At 54.2% G+C, this 19,147-nt stretch overlaps 5 protein-coding genes across 5 annotated transcripts; 2 read left to right on the forward strand and 3 right to left on the reverse strand.

Annotated features, from left to right (window-relative positions):
* Nucleotides 1-393: 393 nt before the first annotated feature.
* N656DRAFT_798797 (putative tannase) lies at nucleotides 394-2,225 on the reverse strand (the record flags this gene model as incomplete). Its single annotated transcript, XM_064817804.1, has 2 exons — nucleotides 394-1,641; nucleotides 1,719-2,225. 2 exons carry the CDS (start codon nucleotides 2,223-2,225, stop codon nucleotides 394-396), a joined length of 1,755 nt encoding a protein of 584 aa, XP_064669492.1.
* Nucleotides 2,226-5,433: 3,208 nt separating this feature from the next.
* On the reverse strand, nucleotides 5,434-6,153 carry N656DRAFT_790077 (ribosomal protein L35Ae; the record flags this gene model as incomplete). Its single annotated transcript, XM_064816842.1, has 5 exons — nucleotides 5,434-5,531; nucleotides 5,591-5,691; nucleotides 5,743-5,838; nucleotides 5,932-5,935; nucleotides 6,129-6,153. The coding sequence occupies 5 exons, from the start codon at nucleotides 6,151-6,153 to the stop codon at nucleotides 5,434-5,436; spliced, it is 324 nt and encodes a 107-aa protein (XP_064669493.1).
* A 2,223-nt stretch (nucleotides 6,154-8,376) lies between these two features.
* Nucleotides 8,377-10,338, forward strand: N656DRAFT_790078 (glucose-6-phosphate 1-dehydrogenase; the record flags this gene model as incomplete). Its single annotated transcript, XM_064816843.1, has 6 exons — nucleotides 8,377-8,393; nucleotides 8,605-8,677; nucleotides 8,753-8,773; nucleotides 8,831-9,175; nucleotides 9,225-10,164; nucleotides 10,220-10,338. 6 exons carry the CDS (start codon nucleotides 8,377-8,379, stop codon nucleotides 10,336-10,338), a joined length of 1,515 nt encoding a protein of 504 aa, XP_064669494.1.
* Nucleotides 10,339-12,700: 2,362 nt separating this feature from the next.
* Nucleotides 12,701-16,084, forward strand: N656DRAFT_798800 (MED14-domain-containing protein; the record flags this gene model as incomplete). Its single annotated transcript, XM_064817805.1, has 3 exons — nucleotides 12,701-13,369; nucleotides 13,424-14,631; nucleotides 14,692-16,084. The coding sequence occupies 3 exons, from the start codon at nucleotides 12,701-12,703 to the stop codon at nucleotides 16,082-16,084; spliced, it is 3,270 nt and encodes a 1,089-aa protein (XP_064669495.1).
* Nucleotides 16,085-16,208: 124 nt separating this feature from the next.
* On the reverse strand, nucleotides 16,209-18,768 carry N656DRAFT_845756 (FAD/NAD(P)-binding domain-containing protein). Its single transcript, XM_064819211.1, has 3 exons — nucleotides 18,146-18,768; nucleotides 17,428-18,051; nucleotides 16,209-17,366 (listed from the first exon to the last, which is right to left on the reverse strand). Exons 1-3 carry the CDS (start codon nucleotides 18,689-18,691, stop codon nucleotides 16,431-16,433), a joined length of 2,106 nt encoding a protein of 701 aa, XP_064669496.1. The 5' UTR covers nucleotides 18,692-18,768; the 3' UTR covers nucleotides 16,209-16,430.
* Nucleotides 18,769-19,147: the final 379 nt, after the last annotated feature.

Below are 19,147 nucleotides of genomic sequence, written 5' to 3' on the forward strand. Positions count from 1 at the left end.
CTCGGAGTAAAAAGCCAACAGGGGACTCTTGGGCTCCTCCTTGTGGTCGATTGGCAAGTTAGGAGGAGTCCCAAACACTATCTCAGAGCTCAGTCGAGTAAGTTCCCGCAGTGGAACCTGGTTCATTTGATCCTGAGGGTGGCCACGCTTCGGTATATCAAGCAAAACCAATCCTGAGGCAACGAATGTACATTGACGACCCCGAGACGGAGTTGACAGGTAGGAGTGCTATATTACATGAAGTCTAGTGGTCCTTCTCCTCCCGTCTAAGGGGTATCTCCTCACTAACGACTTACAGCCATCGTCGTACAAGCCCGTGGAAGCACCAGCAAACCCGCCACATGGTCGACGGATGCTCAACATTGCTATCCAAGGCAAGTGACAAGCCTCCCATTAGTACACGGGCACCTTGAAGGCGGGGAAGTCGTAAGTCCAGGCCTCAATACTCTTCTTGTCCGTCACGCACTGAAAAGAATCAGCTTTCTTCCAGAGCGGACGTGTCGGCCACTGGCAGAGCATCTGGGTCTCGCCGGAATAGTCGCCCGAGGAAACCGTGGCATTGAGGCGGGTAGGCTGGACGCCGTTCTCCACCCAGTCAATCATGATGTCCATGTTGTTCTGAGGGTAGGGGCCGGGCTGGAGCGAGTTGCTGCCACAGTGGCCTGCGCCGGGGACCAGGTAGAACTGATACCACTTGGCCATGTCCTTGAGAGCCTTGTCATCCGCGACACCGGGGTACATAACGCTCCGCACAGACTGCCAGTAATGCACCGAGGAAGCAGAAGGGATGCTGGGGTCGGATTCGCCGTGGTAGTGGAGCAGCTTTCCGCCAGAGGACTTGAAGGTGGTAAGATCCGGCAGGGTTGTCTGCAGGGTGTCCAAGTACCGGTACATGCCAATTGTCATCCACTCAACCAGCGTGTCGTACGTGACGCCATCCAGGTCAGACAGGTTGTCCAGGTCGAGGAGCTGGACGAACTTGGTGACATATTCGCCTCCGGTCGAAGGGATGTTCAGTTCCCATTCACCGCTTTCCGAGCTGTAGGTCGGGTTCGCATCCGAAAGCTGAGACCCAATCTGCCACGAAAGATAGGCCCTCTCCCCGGCGGTGTTGTGCAGCCCATCGTAGATGGCCTGAGCGACGGCGACGCCCTCCTTGGTGACGGTGCCGTTCTGAGCAGGCTGGTAGCTTGTGGTGCTCCCCGAGGTCTGCTGACGCTTCTGGAACCCGAAGCCCAAGGAAGTGCTGTTCTTCTCGGCGCAGTAGTAGGACTGTCCGATGATCGACTTCATGTTGAAGTTGAGCTTGCAGAGATCGGTGCGAGAAATGACGCCGTCCTCCCGACCATCGAGCTTATCGCAGCCCTTGATTGTGGCGTTGACAATCGTATCGAGCTCACAGGGGGGCGGGAGATAGCCAAGAGTCTTTTCCACTGCGGAGGAGAAGACGTGGTGGACTTGCTGCTGGGCAAAGCGGAAGGCCGGGGCGCCTGCGATGACACCATCGTACTCGTCGCCCCAGCGCTGAACCTGGCTCATGCCCTCGCGTCCACCGTCAGAGCAGCCCTCGAAGTACGTGTAGATCTTGGTGTCGTTGGAGAGTCCGTAGAACCCCTTGGTGATGTACTTTCCGATCTTGGTCTGCCAACGACGTCAGCCACCTTTCTCCCTGGTCGTTCCAACACAGTAGTAACTCCAACTCGTTACATTGTACGTACCATCTCGCCCAGTGCTTGGTAGCCGAACATGTGGGTGGCATACCAGTTGATGGATCCATTGCCATAAAGGACGACCTGGTCGTACGACTGGTCGAAGGCGTCGTATCCAGCATCGGTGGCCCCGCCGGCGGCACCATAGCTGAGACCTCCCGTGGCAGACGACGAGAGGGAGAAACCGCCTCCACCGCCGACGTAGAAACGGTTCTTGAAGTCCGAAGGGCTCGGAAAAGCGTACTTGAGATTGACCTCGTCGCCCTGGCCAGGGTGCGTGTACGTGACGGTGACAGCGCAGTATTGGGTTGAGAAAGACTGTCTTCTCATCATTGGCATGCCGCCGCCCATACCGCCACTGGTGGAGGAATTGGTCACCGTGGCTGTGACGGAGGACGGAATGAGACTGAGGCCCAACAGCGTGCCATTGGAGGGCAATGCAGCCTGCACGTTTGATACGGTGCAGACGTCGCTCAGAGACAGGGCTCTGGCGGTGAGCTTGAGCCAGGAGGACATGGCCGGTAACGGTCGAAAGTTTCGATGATAAACGAGTGAATCCTTAGTATGAAACGAGCGGAAGCAGTTGGGTCAGAGTGGTAAAGTGAAAGCCTGGGAGACAATCCACGCAGCGTGCCATCGTGGCCTGATCGAGGGAGGGCGTGGTCGGTTTTATTGTTTTTTCCCCCCCTCCTCATCAGTCGAAACTCACGACGGCATACTTCGTACACATGTAGGGGTTACCATGGCTTCGTCTCCGTTGGACCTTGCCCGCCTTTGCAAAGCCACCCGGCAGCAATCGTCATGAACCTTTCGCAAGGCTCAGCCCGTTGCGGTTGGCCCTTGGGTGAAATGAGTTGCAAGTGGGACAGGACTCCATGATCTCCATGATGACGTTATAACGCGCGTCGCACCTCTTCACCGGGAAGAGCAGGCCTCGGTCTAGACTCCGGCGGTTTTGTCGGTTGAATTGGTGAGAACCAAAGGGAGAACCGGATGCTCCTCATCAAAATGCTTGGGAAAGGGTGACGGAAAGAACCCTAGAAGGAAGGAACAAAGGTAGAAACAGACGCTCCGCTGCTCCGCTAACTTGGTAACTGCAATCATTCAGCACTCCCATTCACAGCTGCTCCCGAGTTCAGATGTCGTTCGGCTGTCAGAACAACAGCCGGTGCTGTGACGCTGCCCACCTAGGGTAGCCATGATAGCAAGCCCCTGGAATCAGAATGAAATAGGAGCTTGCGCGGCAACTTCAGCTGATTCGTCCGACATCGGCTATTGAGGAGTATCCATACCCATGTAGCTATGGTTTACAATTTTCGTAGTTGCACTTCCCTACGTTGTAAAGCGAGACTCCATTCTTAATATCACTTATGTTAATTGCACGATATTCAGAAGCTTTGAGCCCAACACCTATTGCGCCCACTAGCCTGTAGTGTTGCTGTACCTGCAGCAGCGCATCGGCTGCCAAGCTTGTCTTGTCGTGATTTTTCGGGATGCCAAGAACGGCAAACTCCGGAAATCTTGCAGAGAAGATCGGCATCCAAGACCCGCCAAGACGGGGCTGCGAAGCGCGCTCGGGGCACGTTAGCTGAGTTCCACGTGGAAATTCAATTGCCGGACCGGGTGGACCCATGGCCCGCAATCTCCGTTCGACTCCCGTCCCGGCAGGCGGCCCCCTGTTTACCAAAGGTACGAATAATTACAGACACTTCACTTCACGTGGCAAGCTGTGGAGGGAGAATGTTAGATCATCTCCGTGTAAGTTGCTCTTTATGAAATCGACCCAATGACAAGCAGAGGCGTCTAAGCATCATTTCATGAACTTGTGATCGAGAATACGGATACTACAAACAGTAAAGGGAGTTTCCATAAGCACCACCCATCCTTCAGGTATTGTATATACAATACAGTGCATACCTGTTCTCTTCATGAGGTGTTGCTAATGTGAGTTCGGTATTTATAGCTCACCTAGTCTCTCCGTTCCCACTACCCGCAACCCATGGGACTACCCTACTGAGCCTCATATGCCGAGCTCCACCTACCTACGCGGTTCTATTCATTCTCCCTACTTCAGCGATGCGCCGAACATCAACAGCTTTTGAATGGACCGGATCAGCTGCCAGGGACTGGCGGTGTTGTCTCCTGTCGTATTCCTCAGCCGATGTTTTTCCCGCCCGACCTTGTGCAGATGAATCGAGGCGTAGCAAACCCAGAGGCAATGATGGGCTTAACGGGCCCGATTGGGTTGGGAATACGATAACAAGATGAGATTGTATGCTGGCCACCGATACTAGAGCCGCTGACCCCCGGATTCCCATCCAACGAGCCAAGGTACAGTACTCGACTACACGTACGTCGGGCTTCTTTTATTGCCATCCGCCCTGGCCATGCTCTGCTCGTCAAAGGCTTGAAGTCTGAGACCTAGCTCGAATGGTGAACGAGCAGATACTCATCCGGGCCTTGAACCTCAAAGACAGCCATAGCCTTTTTTGGCCCAGTTCAAAACCTTCTGCGGCTCAGATGAGGCCATGGTTTCAATATTCTTCATCCCTGACTGAAGGTGGGATTGCTAGAATAATTCTTGTGATGCTCGGGTGATGTTAGCTAGTGCTTCTTTCCCAGGTTGTTTGTAATGGCGACTCCGATTAGAAAGGTTGTAGAGGATTTCAGGGAGACTCTACCTTGGGAGACCTGCCTATAATATTGATTTAGGTTTGTTCTGCTCGAATTCATTCCCAGCGTTTCTGTCCCTCTGTCTCGGCCAGCCTCAAGCTGTTCTGGCTATGTAGACTGTAAAATAGTCCTCAGGAAAGTTCGTCTGCTTTCCCACCTGACACCCATTTGCTTGCCCAAGCACAGTCCGAGTGACGGTGGTCTGTAGCCACTGCAACATGGTCGGTGTTCTCCTGGTGTGCCAGTCGCCATCATCTGCCTCCCAGCTCTTTGTTCGTCGTTCTCCCCACGGCGACCTCCCGGTTTGTCCTCCACCGCCCTAAGCCAGCCGCAGTATCTGTTGGGAATTCTATATGTCAATACTTCCCTTTCTGGACCTGGTCGCTCTACCTTCGGGTCTTGATGAATAACTACACGTATACATCGGCAGCAGTTTGATCAGCAACTCTTTCCCTTGATGCTCAGTAGCTGGCGCAGCTGGGTTCAGAACAGGGGTAGTCATAATCAGCGGCTATCGGACGGGTGTGTCATGTCACGCGTTTGCTGCACCAACTCGGTGTTTCAAAGCGCCGGCACTCTGAGAAATCCGTTATCATCCTGAGAGCGCTAAAGTTAGCAGTGAATTCGAAGCTAGCCATAAGAGAGAGCCTCCGGTGGGCCATGGATCTGGTTGACAGGTCTGTTGATAAGTGCGTCGAGAACCCTCCAATGCCAGCCTTCCTCTGCTTGACACCACTGTTGGCTACGCATAAGGCCACCCATCTGGTCGCAATTGCCGCGCATTGAACATTCAAATCCGAGGCTGGCCATTATCTCCCTCTTCATGACACGGAGAAGACGATGGTCTTCCCTTGAGCTTCCATATTTCCCTGATCAATTACGCACTGTCTCGCACCCGGTTTTGCGGATCCTCAACGGCTTTTTGATCATTTGGTATTGCCTTGATTTGAATGCTAGAAGCAAGGCTGTGTTTGTAGAGGCCTTGCCTATCCCTGATGCACCGAAATCATGAACCACCTTTACCAACCAACTCCGGCCCAACCCATTTGCCTTAAATCGAGGAGGGGTAGAGCATGATGCGAACCGAGGCGCCAAAAGATCTCGCAGGAAGAGGGTTTGTGAACTTCGCCCGAACAACACCAGAGTTACCTGAAAGAGTCAGTCCAGTCCATTCCACGCTACGAGATCGTAGCCGTCAGACAGCCTACCATGTGGTCTCGTCACCTTCCCCCAAATGACACGGATCTTGGTGCCGCGCACCTCCTTCTGGCCCCGGTAAACGTACGCGACCTTCTTGCCAAGGTAAAAGCTGTATCGCTCGTTAACCCCATCGCTCGTGTATCGGGATCTCGCAACGTACTTGGCAGCAGCCGTGTCATCGACACCCTCGATCTTGATGAGGCTGGTCCTGGGGTGGGTGTTGTGGCGTCCACGCTGATAGCTCAGGTGGCGACCCCTGTATGACGAGCGCAATTAGGTCAACGGTTCCATCAATAGTCCCTTCTTTCCGGCTGGTTATCGAGCGCTGCGAGATTCTGGTTCTTCGTACTGCGCTTCCGGGTCGCAGCTCGCCTCCCGATTCGGATGTCTCGCTGGGGATTGTACTCACTTCACGTATACTAAACAATACAATCAGCATGGCTCAACGAAGTAGACTAATGCACACAGAACAATTGCAGGATGTCGCGACCGGTCATTCCCGGTCTGCGCCAGCGCTGTCGAGGCAGAAAGCAAGGGTGGGCTCACATCTATGACCAGCTTCGGTAGGCATCTTGTCGGTTTGAAGTTCCCCGAATGATCAAAAGCTCCCGGCCACGGTCGAGGGCAATCAGCAAAATGTCGCTGCTGATTCGAGGTCCGGCGTTTGGCGACGTGGTTATGGCTCTGCACTTCGATACCCCAAACGAATTCCAAAATTCGCGTGGTGCGGGTTGGTAGGGCTTTGGCGTTCAAAGCGGGGCGGATTAATGTGGCACCGACTCGCAGCTTCAGATACTGGTGCAATTGGCTGGTCATTGGCCTGTGGGGTAAGGTTTTCTTCGGTAATTACATGAATACCTAGTGTTATATCCGTATATCCGTAGATTCGGTGAATCCATCTCTGATGCATCACCAGTTCACCAAGATCGATGATTAATCAACACATACATATGTACGACACCACCCAACCATTATCATTGCCAGCCTCGCCAGCTTCTCGAGAAAATCACAACAGACTCTCAACAAAGCGCCTCAAGTAGTTGTGAGGTATAAACATGTAGTTTGCGCAACTTACATATGATGAATTGGCTGTTTTATATTGGATTTCCCGTCAAGCACCTCCATTCCCGAGCCACTCTCCCGTCAGTCAAGGCTCAAGCTCAACTGTTCTTACCATAAGAGACTCTAGAATGTGTGGCTCCTCAGCATTTGTACCACCGCGGAGTGGGGGATTAAGCATAGCCAAGTGCCCGGGTGACAAATCTGGGCTTGCGAAGCCGGCCCGGCCGTCGGAGGTTCGAATTTGCTTCTCAGGGCAGACAGCTGTGGATGCCGCCGACCAACAGGTGTCCGATTATCGATACGGATATCTCCTGAGAATTGGCGCCGAGCTCAAGAGTTTTAACCTCTCGGCTCCTGCCCGCGGAGATGTAGCCCCAGGCATCGCATGTCTTCTGAGGAATCGGTAACGCCCAATCAATGACAGAATAGATGCCCATAATATCTCGAACCCCGAGGAGTCGTGAATGCTGCCCCGAGTATTTGAAGCTTCCACCTGCAGCTGCTCTCACGTTTTCGTGATCCCCTCGCGACAGTCTAATACGTCAGGTACAATACAGTCAACCCCGCGCGTGGGGGAGTCAATTCTGCCGGTGGCCAAGACCCCATCCGTCTAATGCTGTTTCAGGACCTTCGCAATGTCATATTTGCCTGTGTTGTGGCTTTATCATTGAGCATGTTCGTCCGCAATGGTTGCGGTATTTCTCCGTGAATACACCCGCAGCAAGCGGTGGGAAGCAAGCAAGGCCTTGTCGCCGCTGTAGAAACTGCGCTACGCAGTCCACTGTCCAGTGTCGGACCGGGAATGTGGATTGGCAGCTTTCTTTGTGAATTTCCACGCCCCACCAACCTCAACGGGATTGATGCGCTTGAAGTTTGGGTTGGCGGTTCTGCCGGTACACGTACAGTACATGCCTACCTACCTCCTGTGTTTCCAGACATTGTTGCTACGGATTGTGTCACAGAGAACAGGTAGCACCGCTGCTGCAATCTGGACGTCACCATAAAGGACGGCTACCCGCCTGATATGTAGATTGGTTCAAGACTCGAGGGCTGCGGAAGTCCAGTCAAGCTCCCGACGGTCTTAGGTCCACGGGTATTAGGTACTTCGTAGTTCGTACCTTGGAGCTCGGCTGGACATGGATCCGAAATGGACTTGTATCTTCGTCTATGAATTGCGGCGGGCATGTGGTGACTAGCTTACCTAGGTAGGTAGAAGGTGGTTTCGTCATAGAAGCCTGCCTTCGCAGTCTCCATCGCACACAAAATATTGGATGCACCGCTAGGTAGCTCGGTCGCTGAATGATCTGAAGAAAAGCGGATGGAGGTGGCATTCGGAGACGTCGGATTGAAAGGATGTGCTTCCACAAGGCATGGAAGGTAGCAACCCACTGTAATCACTCCCGGTCTAAGCTTCGAGGTCCCCAACAAGCATGGAAAGTAACATATCCGTACTTAGGGTACAGTACAGTACGTAAAGGCGGGGTCGGTCCCTGAGTAAGCTTCCCCTCGTTAAGATGCCCTGCTCCTTAACTCCAGTCTCCTCTGCACATCTCACGTCCCGTCCCACCCGGTGCTAGAAATACCATTAACCCCGAGCTTTCGAACCTACCCCATCGTTCCCCGTCTTCCGCTCGTCTTGTTGACAACATCTGCCTCCCAGCTCTCTTCAGGCCGTTTCCAGATCTCATCATCCTTACCGATTCCCTTTTCTTAACTCGAGACACCCGAAAAGATGGCCGACCCGCAAGCGTACGTGCTTGTCCCTGACCCCGCGATTCATCATCACTTTCTGGTGGGGCAAAGTTAGGCGACCAGAAGAGCTCTGCCCAAGCAAGACTTGGACGCGGCAGCCTCGGCAGCAACCTTGGCCGCTCTGGAAGCATTTACTCGAGCTCGATTATGAAGGAGACCATGAACTGCAAGGGGATTGGATTACAGTTCAGCGCTAATTATGTCTCAGTGCCGTCGAGCTCAAAGAAAATACCGTCATTGTGGTGCTCGGCGCCTCGGGTGACCTGGCTAAGAAGAAGACGGTATGCGCCACCATCATGGATCAATAGGAAAAGGAAAAAGGGTATAAAAGCACATTTGGCTAATTCGTTGTACAGTATCCGGCTCTTTTTGGACTCGTAAGTAGCCCTCCCTTTGGGCTCGGTCGAATTGCTTGACTGAGCCCACCCCAATAGTACCGAAACCAGTTCCTCCCCAAGGATATCAGGATTGTTGGCTATGCACGAACGAAAATGGACCATGACGAATACCTTCGTCGTATCAAATCGTACATAAAGACGCCAACCAAGGACATTGAGCAGCAACTGGAGGATTTCTGTTCTCTATGCACATACGTATCTGGCCAGTACGACCGGGACGATTCCTTCATGCAGTTGAACAAGCATCTTGAGGAGCTGGAACAGGGTAGAAAGGAAACCAACAGGTTGTTCTACATGGCGTTGCCGCCGAGCGTTTTCACCATCGTCTCACAGCATCTGAAGAAGTGTTGCTACCCTTCGAGAGGCATCGCCCGGGTCATTGTAGGTCAACCCCCCGTCTCACCTAACTGCTTTGCTGACAGAGCTGCAGGTTGAGAAGCCGTTTGGCAAGGACTTGGCGAGCTCTCGGGAGCTCCAAAAGTCCCTTGAGCCTGACTGGAAGGAGGATGAACTCTTCCGCATCGATCACTATCTCGGCAAGGAGATGGTGAAGAACATTCTCATCCTCCGATTTGGCAACTCGTTCCTCGGTGCAACATGGAACAGGCACCACATTGATAATGTGCAGATCACGTTCAAGGAACCTTTCGGCACCGAGGGCCGCGGCGGCTATTTTGATGAGTTTGGCATCATCCGGGATGTCATGCAGAATCACCTGCTCCAAGTGCTCACTCTTTTGGCCATGGAACGGCCCATCTCTTTCTCGGCCGAGGATATCCGAGACGAGAAAGTAAGAGTCCTTCGTGCGATCCCGGCTATCGAACCCAAGAATGTCATCATCGGCCAGTACGGGAAGTCACTTGACGGCAGCAAGCCATCGTACAAGGAGGACGATACTGTGCCCAAGGACTCGCGGTGCCCGACATTCTGCGCCCTCGTCGCCTACATTAAGAATGAAAGGTGGGACGGCGTCCCCTTCATCATGAAGGCGGGCAAGGCACTTAATGAGCAGAAAACGGAGATTCGTGTGCAGTTCAAGGACGTGACTTCTGGCATTTTCAAAGACATTCCCCGAAACGAACTCGTAATGCGCATCCAGCCGAACGAGAGCGTCTACATCAAGATGAACTCGAAGCTCCCTGGGCTGACGATGCAGACCGTCGTCACGGAACTTGATCTCACGTACCGCAGGCGCTTCTCGGATCTCAAGATTCCCGAAGCCTACGAGTCGCTGATTCTGGACTGCATCAAGGGTGATCACTCCAACTTTGTCCGAGACGATGAGCTTGACGCAAGTTGGAGGATCTTCACGCCGCTGCTGCACTATCTGGATGACAACAAGGAGATTATCCCGATGGAGTACCCATATGGTAGGCAACCACGGGAATTGGTAAAGCTTTTTCGCAGTCGCTGACTTCTTCCTAGGCTCTCGGGGCCCCGCAGTTCTTGACGACTTCACTGCGTCCTATGGGTACAAGTTCAGCGACGCCGCAGGATACCAGTGGCCGACGACATCAGCTCTGGGACCCGGCAACAAGCTATGAATGGGCTTAGCAATGCTCCATGGCGTTATCCGCTGCAAAGCGCTGGCGACGACCATGGACGCAGTTGAGCGTCTAGAGCTCGCAGCGAACCTGGCATATAATGATTGGGTGGTTATTAGAGATGATTCAGTGTTTGGGCAATGAACACCACAGCTAGAGGTGGCTTTGTTTTCTTCGTCTTCTTTTCCGATTCCTTTTGACTCTGAGAGAGCGTCAGGCAAACGCAGGAAAACCGGTGAACGAGGATGATAGCGCAGGAGGGATTCTGGTTTTCACACGGTCGCTGGACTCATGTCTTGATGGTTAGATGGTGATCAGCCAACAAGTCTCCTGTTAAAAGAACAAGAGCCCAGCGCTTTGCGGTGCCTTGAATGCAAGATTAGACGACTCATGATTCGGCCCATCACGGCGGTATCAATTCCGACATATGCGGCGATATGCTCTACTTAGCCCTGGTAGTCGGCAGCAGGGGTCTAATTCAGGGGCTTGTGTCCATGGGAATAACGTTACGGATTACAGCCATGTTGTGCAGGTTTCCCGTCTATCAATGTATTGATATATTCAATATTGACCTGAGACCTCGAACCAGTTGAACGTGGAAGACGCAGCTATTGTACTGGACAGTAAGCAGTTAGGTCTACGGAGTGCTGCTGGAAGGTGGGGTACAGCTGCCAACTCACAACGATATACGCTAGGTATGACGTAAGGAGCCTCTCGAGGTTTATAATTTATTGAGGGTAAGGTTTACGTCGGGTACTACAGCTGTACTTTCGACAGTGCTGGTTCGGAGAATCCAATCAAAGACGGGATTTATACGCACCTGAGTACGGAGTACCATTGCTGTGCTTGACAGTAAGGTAAGGTATACAAGTACTGCGAAAACACGGATAGAGAATGGAAGCCATGCAGCCTATCTCAGCTTTCTCAAGGGAGACTACCTTAGTAGTTGGGGTTGTGAGGGACTGGCCCATCACCGAACCGAAGCATACAAAGCTACGGAGCAATTCCTAACCCACGGATTAGGGACGTAAAGTATGTATGTATGTATGTATGTACAGTACAGTACAAGGACTGGCAGTCGGAAGTTCGGAACACGGCGACGCCATGGAGGTTGATGTTTGCGCGGGCCTAGGCGACAAAATGTAAGTTACGGTATCCGTACTTACATTACCGATGCTGAGGTTTAGCCGCCCAAACGCACCCCCGCTCTGGATCCTGGATGCTGCCTAGGGTGTGGAAATTTCAAGGACCCCATTGAATTTCATTTCACGGTTGGCCTTGAATTGCGAATTGAAATTTCATGAAAAACGAATATAACCTAATACGGCAGGCAATAAACCCCGGGTTAGGGTTATGTATGGTCAACGATCTTTCTGCCTCACCGTGAGACGCTTCCTCCATGGCCTGGACCTGCCTTGCACTGCCCTGTTTTACAGGCCAACCCCCTATTCGGATTTCATGAAATTTCACGGCCTGGAGGAAATTCGGAATTTCCAAAATTGGCCGAAAGTTCGCAATTTGAAAATTTCATGTCGACACCCTAATGCTGTCAGATGCGAGGTTACACCAGAAATTTGGCGAAGTAGTTGCCACATTTCTCAGGCAGAGAGAACGCGGTCCGGCCTAGTCTCCACAACCCCGGCTGCAAGAGGCGGATCCATCCCGATTCTTTGAGTGGGCATCCGTGGATGGAGGTTTTGAGAATCCTCCCATCACTGTCCGACCCGGCGAGCACTCGGTGCGTTGCATTTCCACAGCAGAGGCAAAAACGGCGCTCCTCTTGGAATGCCTGATTAATTACGAATACGGAATTGCCATTTGGACGCGAACCGAGCAGATAGGAATCCTTGTTCCTCCTCGTCGCGCAGCTGCACGAGGCGCACATGCGCCGACACTCGAGCGCACGACAGAAAACCGACGGACCAGATGCAAGCAGCGGATGCGATTGCCGTCCATCTCTCCCAGCCAGGTCCGACTGAGGGTTGTGCTCGGCGGGGTTGCCGCTACCACGGGCTCTCTTTAGCCCTCTTTGTTCGGTAACGACCGTCGCGCTAGGGACCGAGCGCGCTCGGCCCTCAAGCTTTCCAAAGTTTGCTTTGCCCGCTGCGTCAACCTTCGCTGCCCTGACGTTCGCTATCTCCTCTCTCCGGCGATATTCCCCGAAGCACAACAGCTCGCTATCCGCGATATTTTCAGCGCTACGATATTCCTAGACCCACAGCTTCTTGGGATCCGCGAGAGCTTTGTCACCCTGGTCGCGGCGACGGCTGTGACGAAGCACCCGGTCAGTCCGGGCGGGCTGACGGTTAGGGCCGGCAGCGCGGCAGAGAGCACCGCTTAGGACGTCGGCCGGCATTCAACAATGGAAAACAGGCTACAGAACGGCGTGCGGACGAACCATGATAGGGACACCTGGACCAACGGACCAAAAGGAGGAGCCGCGACTGCAGAGCGGGAGGAGCATCTTCTCAAGGGCAAGGCTAAAGAGAAGATTGGAGATGGCTCCGCCATGGACGTCGATAGCGACCGGCAAGGACCGCCGGTCGCCAACGTGGACGAACTTCCCGACGAGCTGCAGCACATCACGATTGGCATCCTGCCATTAGACCTCCTCCTCAAGAGGCTCGCGCAGTTCTCTCATGTCACACTCCAAGACCAGATTCTCACGCTGGCATCGAGACCACTACCTCAGAACCTTGCCAACGGCAACGCAAACTATCACGCAACCGGAGTTGAGGACACATCCCCCGAAAGTCTTGAAAAGAAGGTCCTGCTCCTGAACACCATCCAGGAACTGCACACCAAATGGGTGAAGACCTTGGTGATTACCGAGTGGAGCAAAAAAGCGGACCAGGTTGGGAAACTCATCGACCTCAGGAGCCATCTCATGTCCAAGTTGGAGCTGTTCAACGCCACATTTTTCGACATGATCAGGACCAAGCAAGATCTGCTCTGGGCCAAAGTTCCGAGTCCAGACTTGAAGACCGCCCTCGAGGTACTTGCCAACGGAGAGGCTTCGTGGATGCCTGACGTAAGTTGCAAATGGCGTGGGCGCTGACGCGGGTGCTTATTAACGTGATCGCAGTTTGGCTACCTGGAACCTCCTCCCCTTTCACCTGCGGAAAAAGAGGCATGGCTTCACGAGATCAACGTCTACTTAAGCGCGAGACTCGGCATCCATGAGTGGGAAAAGATTCCCGAACCTTTCCGGAATTACACCATCGACTCTGGCAGGGTAACGTTCAGAGTCGAGGGCGAATTCGAGGTTGATCTGACTATTGGGGACGAAGATTTCGAGACGCAATTCTGGTTCATCGACTTTAGGTGTCTGTTCAGTCCCGCCCCGTCAGAGCTGTCTGGGCGTGCCAGAGCTTTTATGGAGCTCAAAGTCAACGAGGCGCTGGCGACAGAAGGCCTGCTTGGCTGCTATAAGTACTTACACGAATTCACCTTGACTGCGAAAGTGGGCGAATTCGCCCGTCAGGCGGTGGAGCTGAGCACGGCCAGATGGGTTGACACGCTCAAGATTGAGAGGCTTGACCGAGCCTTGTCAATTCAATACTGGCTTAACCGCCCCCACTCTCAGGGGACAAAAAGCTGGATCATACTGGGTGTGAATAGCGGCAAGGGTCTTGATGGAGGACATGGCCAGACGCCACCGAGCCATCTGACCTTGCGGTGGTTCCGCGATGGCAAGGAAGTCAAGGACATTGAAATTCAATTCGACACCGAGTCGATATCCACCGAAAACTTGTTGACGACGGTTGTCAACAGACATATCGAATATCTGCTCTCATCAATGCACAACAAACTTCTTAGCAAACCCCGGTTTACCCGGCAGCAGGCGAGATTGGCGTTGAAGATTACCGAGGGAGAAGACGTGAATTCTTCATTGACCATGCAGTTGCTTGATGAGGAGGATGTCACCGTTCAGGTTGAGCCCTTGACGGGCACTTTTGTGTTGCTGCCGCGCTCCGCCGTTGTTTTGGACGGCCAGAGAAAGTTTAATTCAATGGCGAATCCAGCTGAAGACGGGCCGTCTGGGTTAGAGCAGCTCAGGTGGATCTACACGATGAAGGATTTGCACACTCGGAGCAAAACTGTTGGCTGGGCGGTCCTCCTCACGCGACCTCCTATCTCGGGAGACGAGGTGAAGAGCATTGCCTACTCGGCTACCCCGTCCTCACGAGAACCCTTCCAGGCGGTATGGATGAGAATTCCCGAGTGGGATTCCCGATGGTTTGTCATGATGAGTATGAGCCTGGGCGGTGACAATTGGTGGCTCATTGAACTGTAAGCCCAAACTCAACCCGTTTCGACAATCATCCATAGATGGTTCTAACATATATCTAGCTCGGAATTGCCTAGCCCCGGGCAACGACCGGCCGTGAGTGGCAGCCGTCTAAAAAGTTTTACCAAGCTCGTCATGTCGCCAGACCAACTCCGCCTGTCAAGTAGCTTCTTCCACAACCTGGCCGCCCACACGTCAGCAGTAATCTCCAGGATCACTGAACTCCGCGACGCCCACAAAGACGGTTTGCGGCATAGCACCCACCAGACCACAGGTTTGAGGCTGCCTCCCGAGATCAGGATCCCGACGCTGTGCGTGCCGTTGTCTGAGCTGGTTCCGGCTCGGCCCGGTTCGAGACCTTCTCCTCTCACAGCCTGGGCGAATAAGGTTCTCGCAATCGATTTCAAGGGACTGGGGCCCTCCGAAGAGGTCCTTACGGGGCATGCCGACTCGCTTCAGAGGCGAGAAATGCGGACGGTGACCATTTCGGAGGCTAGGCTTAGCATTAGGAATCCTGCTAGATTCCGATTTATCAAAGGCAACCTTGACCGCGATATATTCTACAACCCTCGCATCGGCCAATTTACCTTTAGGCTTCGGGTACCGATGGGCACATCCACGATTCGGTTGCTAGCATCCCGACTACAAGCACTAGAGCGTCTGCTTGATTTCGTTGAAGCTATTCGGCGCGCTGGGAAGGACGTGGTACCAGAAAGCGTGACGCTCCGGGAGATCGTGTTCACCTACGGCGACACTGAAGGACAGCGACCATGGAAAGCGCGGCTTGACCTTAGCAGAGAGCAGCGTATCAACGTCATTCTCGAGAAGGGCAATCCACATCTCCGAATGATTGATCATCTGCGGACATTAGCAAACTCGGCGCGATTCGAGGACCTTCCGGCCTGGCTTATATTTACCCTCCCGCTCTGCCGGGCCCTAGAGCGCCTGGAAGACACTTGGGGAAACATTGCCGCCCCCGGGCACGGTTCATGCTATGTTTTCCATAACTCCCTGGGCTGGGTCGGGATCCGCTTCGTACTGAGCTCGCCCCTCGGCCGACGGCTACTCCACCTCACCATCAGAGCCCACAAGCGCGGAGCCAAGCCTATGTGGCACGTCACTCGTTCCGACTGCGACCCGAACGCAAGGAACGAAAACGACGATTTCAACAAGGTCCTGAAGCAGCGGGTCTGGTCAACCAGCGGTAGCGGCTTCAAGGGCCTGTCGACCGGCGCCGCGGCTCACCCGGGTCAGGGAATCGAGAACCTGATAGCGCTCATCGGCGAATCCATATTGTCCATGGTCAGCACACCTCCGTCTTCGAGGCCGCAGTTGCAACAGCAGCAGCAGCAGCCGCAGCCGCAGCCGCAGCCGCAGCCGCAAATGCAACAGCAACCGCAACCACAGCAGATCATGTCCGGCCCGCAAAGGGGAGCCTGGACACAACACTCATGAGACAGCATAGCGAAATGCTCATAATGAAATGTTATTATACCCCAGTAGGCAATGCAGAAAACAGATGACATGTTTGCGACTTACGGACTATTCAAGTGACTATTCATCTCGGTGATGTGAATCTCGTGCTCGTACTCCTGGCTCGGACATCATTGAATGGTAGGCAAAGTGAATTTTGCATCTCACCGGGAAATAGCTCAGCGGCACGCATATGATGCTCACAAGGTTTGACATACATGGTTTACATACCCCCGTGCTTTTCCCAAGGGAAGTAAGTGTAAGTACAGGATCTGATGGCGAGTAAAAGCCGGGTATTCACAGCGTCTAGTAAGCGGGTCGTTCTAGTCTATTTCTTTACAATGTCCTCGTCGTCCTGGTGGTCCGGGGCGTTGAACCGCAGCGGTAACAAAACCTTGGGCACCGCGACGAACTTGGTCTTGCCGAAGCGCGCCAAGCCCGTGTCGCCGACCGACAGGGACGGCTTCAACTCGCTGGTGCCCAACCACTCGGCCACACCACCATGGGCCTTGATGATCCCCTTGATTCGGGCCCTCTCCTCCTCGTCATTGATCGCCTCCACCGACTCCTCAACGTTGTTGGGCCCCCGCCACGCGCCGCCAATCTGCATGGCCACGTCCCGCGCGGCGCGAACGGAACCCAGCACGCCGGGCGGCGTGTACGACTGGCCCGCGACGGCCAGGCGGCCCTTGAAGGCCCACTCGAGCTCGCCATGGGCATCCCACATGCGCTTGCCGTGGCCGACGACGTGCTGCGGGATGCAGTTCCTGCACAGCTTTGTCGAGGCGACGGCCTGCTGGGTGAGGGACGGGTCCAGGCGCAGGTGGCGCTCCACGACCCTCTTGGCCATTTCGACGGCGTCGGCGGGGGAGGGGAGGAAGCTCTCGGGCAGGCCGTCCCAGTAGTGGCCGCCGAGCATGACGGTGAGCTTGGTGCCATGGATGGTGTCGGCGCCGCGGTTGGCGACGTCGGGCGAGGCACGGGACGGGACCTGGAACTCGCGGTCCGAGTCAAAGATGACGCCAAGGGCGCATTCCGGGTTCTGATCGAAGTCCACGGCTTGGGGGATCAGGTAGCCAAAGCCGTGGTACGGGGCGTTGGCGAAGGGGACGGGATACCAGAGGTTGACGAGCTGGATGTTGACGGCTGTGGACTTTGCCAGGGAGGGCAGGTGGCCGTCTGTCAGACCTGCGAGCGTCTTGGCGAAGATGGTCGAGACTACTTTCTCGTATAGGACAGGCTGTGGCTGCTTCTTGGAAGTAAGCTAAGCGGCAGACTGGTCAGCGAAAAAGGTAGCAAAGTACTCCCAAGCAGCAGGGCCTTACTGCAACTCTATCGGAGCCGTTGAGATAGCGGATCGACTCGATAGGCTCGTTCGTTTTGATGGTGACGTTGGGATTATTTCGTAGTGCTGCGGCCAGCGCATTGGTTAGCGTGCTGAAACCACTCCGGAACCATATGGCATCGGCGTCTCTATAACGGCGTGCCAAATCAAACGTAGCCTTGTCCCTTGTCAAGACTTCCATCAGGTCGAAGTCATACTGCCGTATCCAGGCGCAGCCGGTTGGGGCTCGACTCTTGCTGGGGCCTGCCAAAGCATCGGCAAAGGGGCCATTCCTCAGACTCAAGTTCCACACATCGCCACCAGTGATGCCGTGAACCACCCCTGACAAGATTTTGTCTACTATCCCTGGGCCTCCAAGCCACTGGCTGACGTATTCTCCTACAGACATGTCTTCCTCTACGGTAGGTCTCCGGACGAACATAATTCTAGGTATGGCGCGAAAGAAGTCTCGGAAGGCGGGCTCCATAAGCGTCGTCAGGCAAGTGAGGAGGGTCGTGGATCTATTGGGAGCCTGAACTAGGTGATCGGGATAGTAGATGTAGCCAGCGAGGGGGGAAGTGCTGACATTGTGCACCAGTTCTCCAGCGAGACCGAGGTGGGCCACCTGATAGAAGCGAAACCGACGGCAGCAGTCAGCAAACAGGACCCCCGGACAGCGCCATTGACGGAAAAGAGAGACACCAGGAAAAGAGACGCACCATGTCGAAGAAGACCAGGTCATCATAGCGGGGGATGCGGCCGGACGTCTGCGGCTTGATCATACGGGCGGCCCGCTCGAAGTGCACGGTGCCCTTGTTGCCGTCGGGCGTCTGCACCTCAACCTTCTCAGTATCGACCCAGCCGCCCAGACGGTCGTTTGCCTCGTAGAGCGTGATTTTTGCCTGGGGTAAGACGCGGGTCAGGTACCACGCCGTGGTGAGCCCTGTCAGGCCACCGCCCAAGACAGCAATGGAGCGTGGGGGCGTGTAAACGCTAGACGCGTAGTGTCTCGCCCCGCGACCGCTGCATTGTGATGCTATAGCCAAGTTCGGGGTAGCAGTACTCGGTGTCGAAGCACGGCCATCTCGCAGACTTCTTGGCCGTCGTCGCCGTTTAGTATTGCAGACGCTGCTGAAGGAGCTCAAGAGCCGGCGTGAGCTAGGCGAGGAACCGCGCTGGAGGCCGCGGCAAGCTTGAATCCGTGCCAGACAGCACGGACTGGTAGCGTACATGTCGAGAAGGGTCCTGAGGGCTGCATCCCGCATCCCGATATACTAATGCGAGCAGACAATGGCTCGCTGAAATCCCTTGCCTGATGAGCCAGGCAATGGATGGGGTTGCGGTTGCAAGGTATTGTATCGAATTACTGTACTGTACTGTACATACATACATACAATACAGTGCCGAAAGTGGCGTGATTGAAACTAGGAATTCAGAAATCCCAGACCACCTTAGGTACATAGACATCTGCTGCAGTAATCAGGAACACTTGATCCCAATGGATCACATACAGGTCAGGTATGTAAGCACAGTACTGCGTGTCTATGAGTGCAAGTATAAGGACGATACAGTTACAGGGCGATCAGTATCAGCCTATCCGCGCAGAATACAGTAAGGCAATATTTCCATCACGAGATAGGCAGGGAAGTGTCGATAAGAGTCGGGGTACCTTACCCGCTGTCAGGCGTGGAAAATCGCTCCGTGAAAACCTAAACGCTGAG

Source organism: Canariomyces notabilis (genome assembly GCF_033297395.1).
Source record: "Canariomyces notabilis strain CBS 508.74 unplaced genomic scaffold N656scaffold_13, whole genome shotgun sequence".
Classification (NCBI taxonomy): domain Eukaryota; kingdom Fungi; phylum Ascomycota; class Sordariomycetes; order Sordariales; family Chaetomiaceae; genus Canariomyces; species Canariomyces notabilis.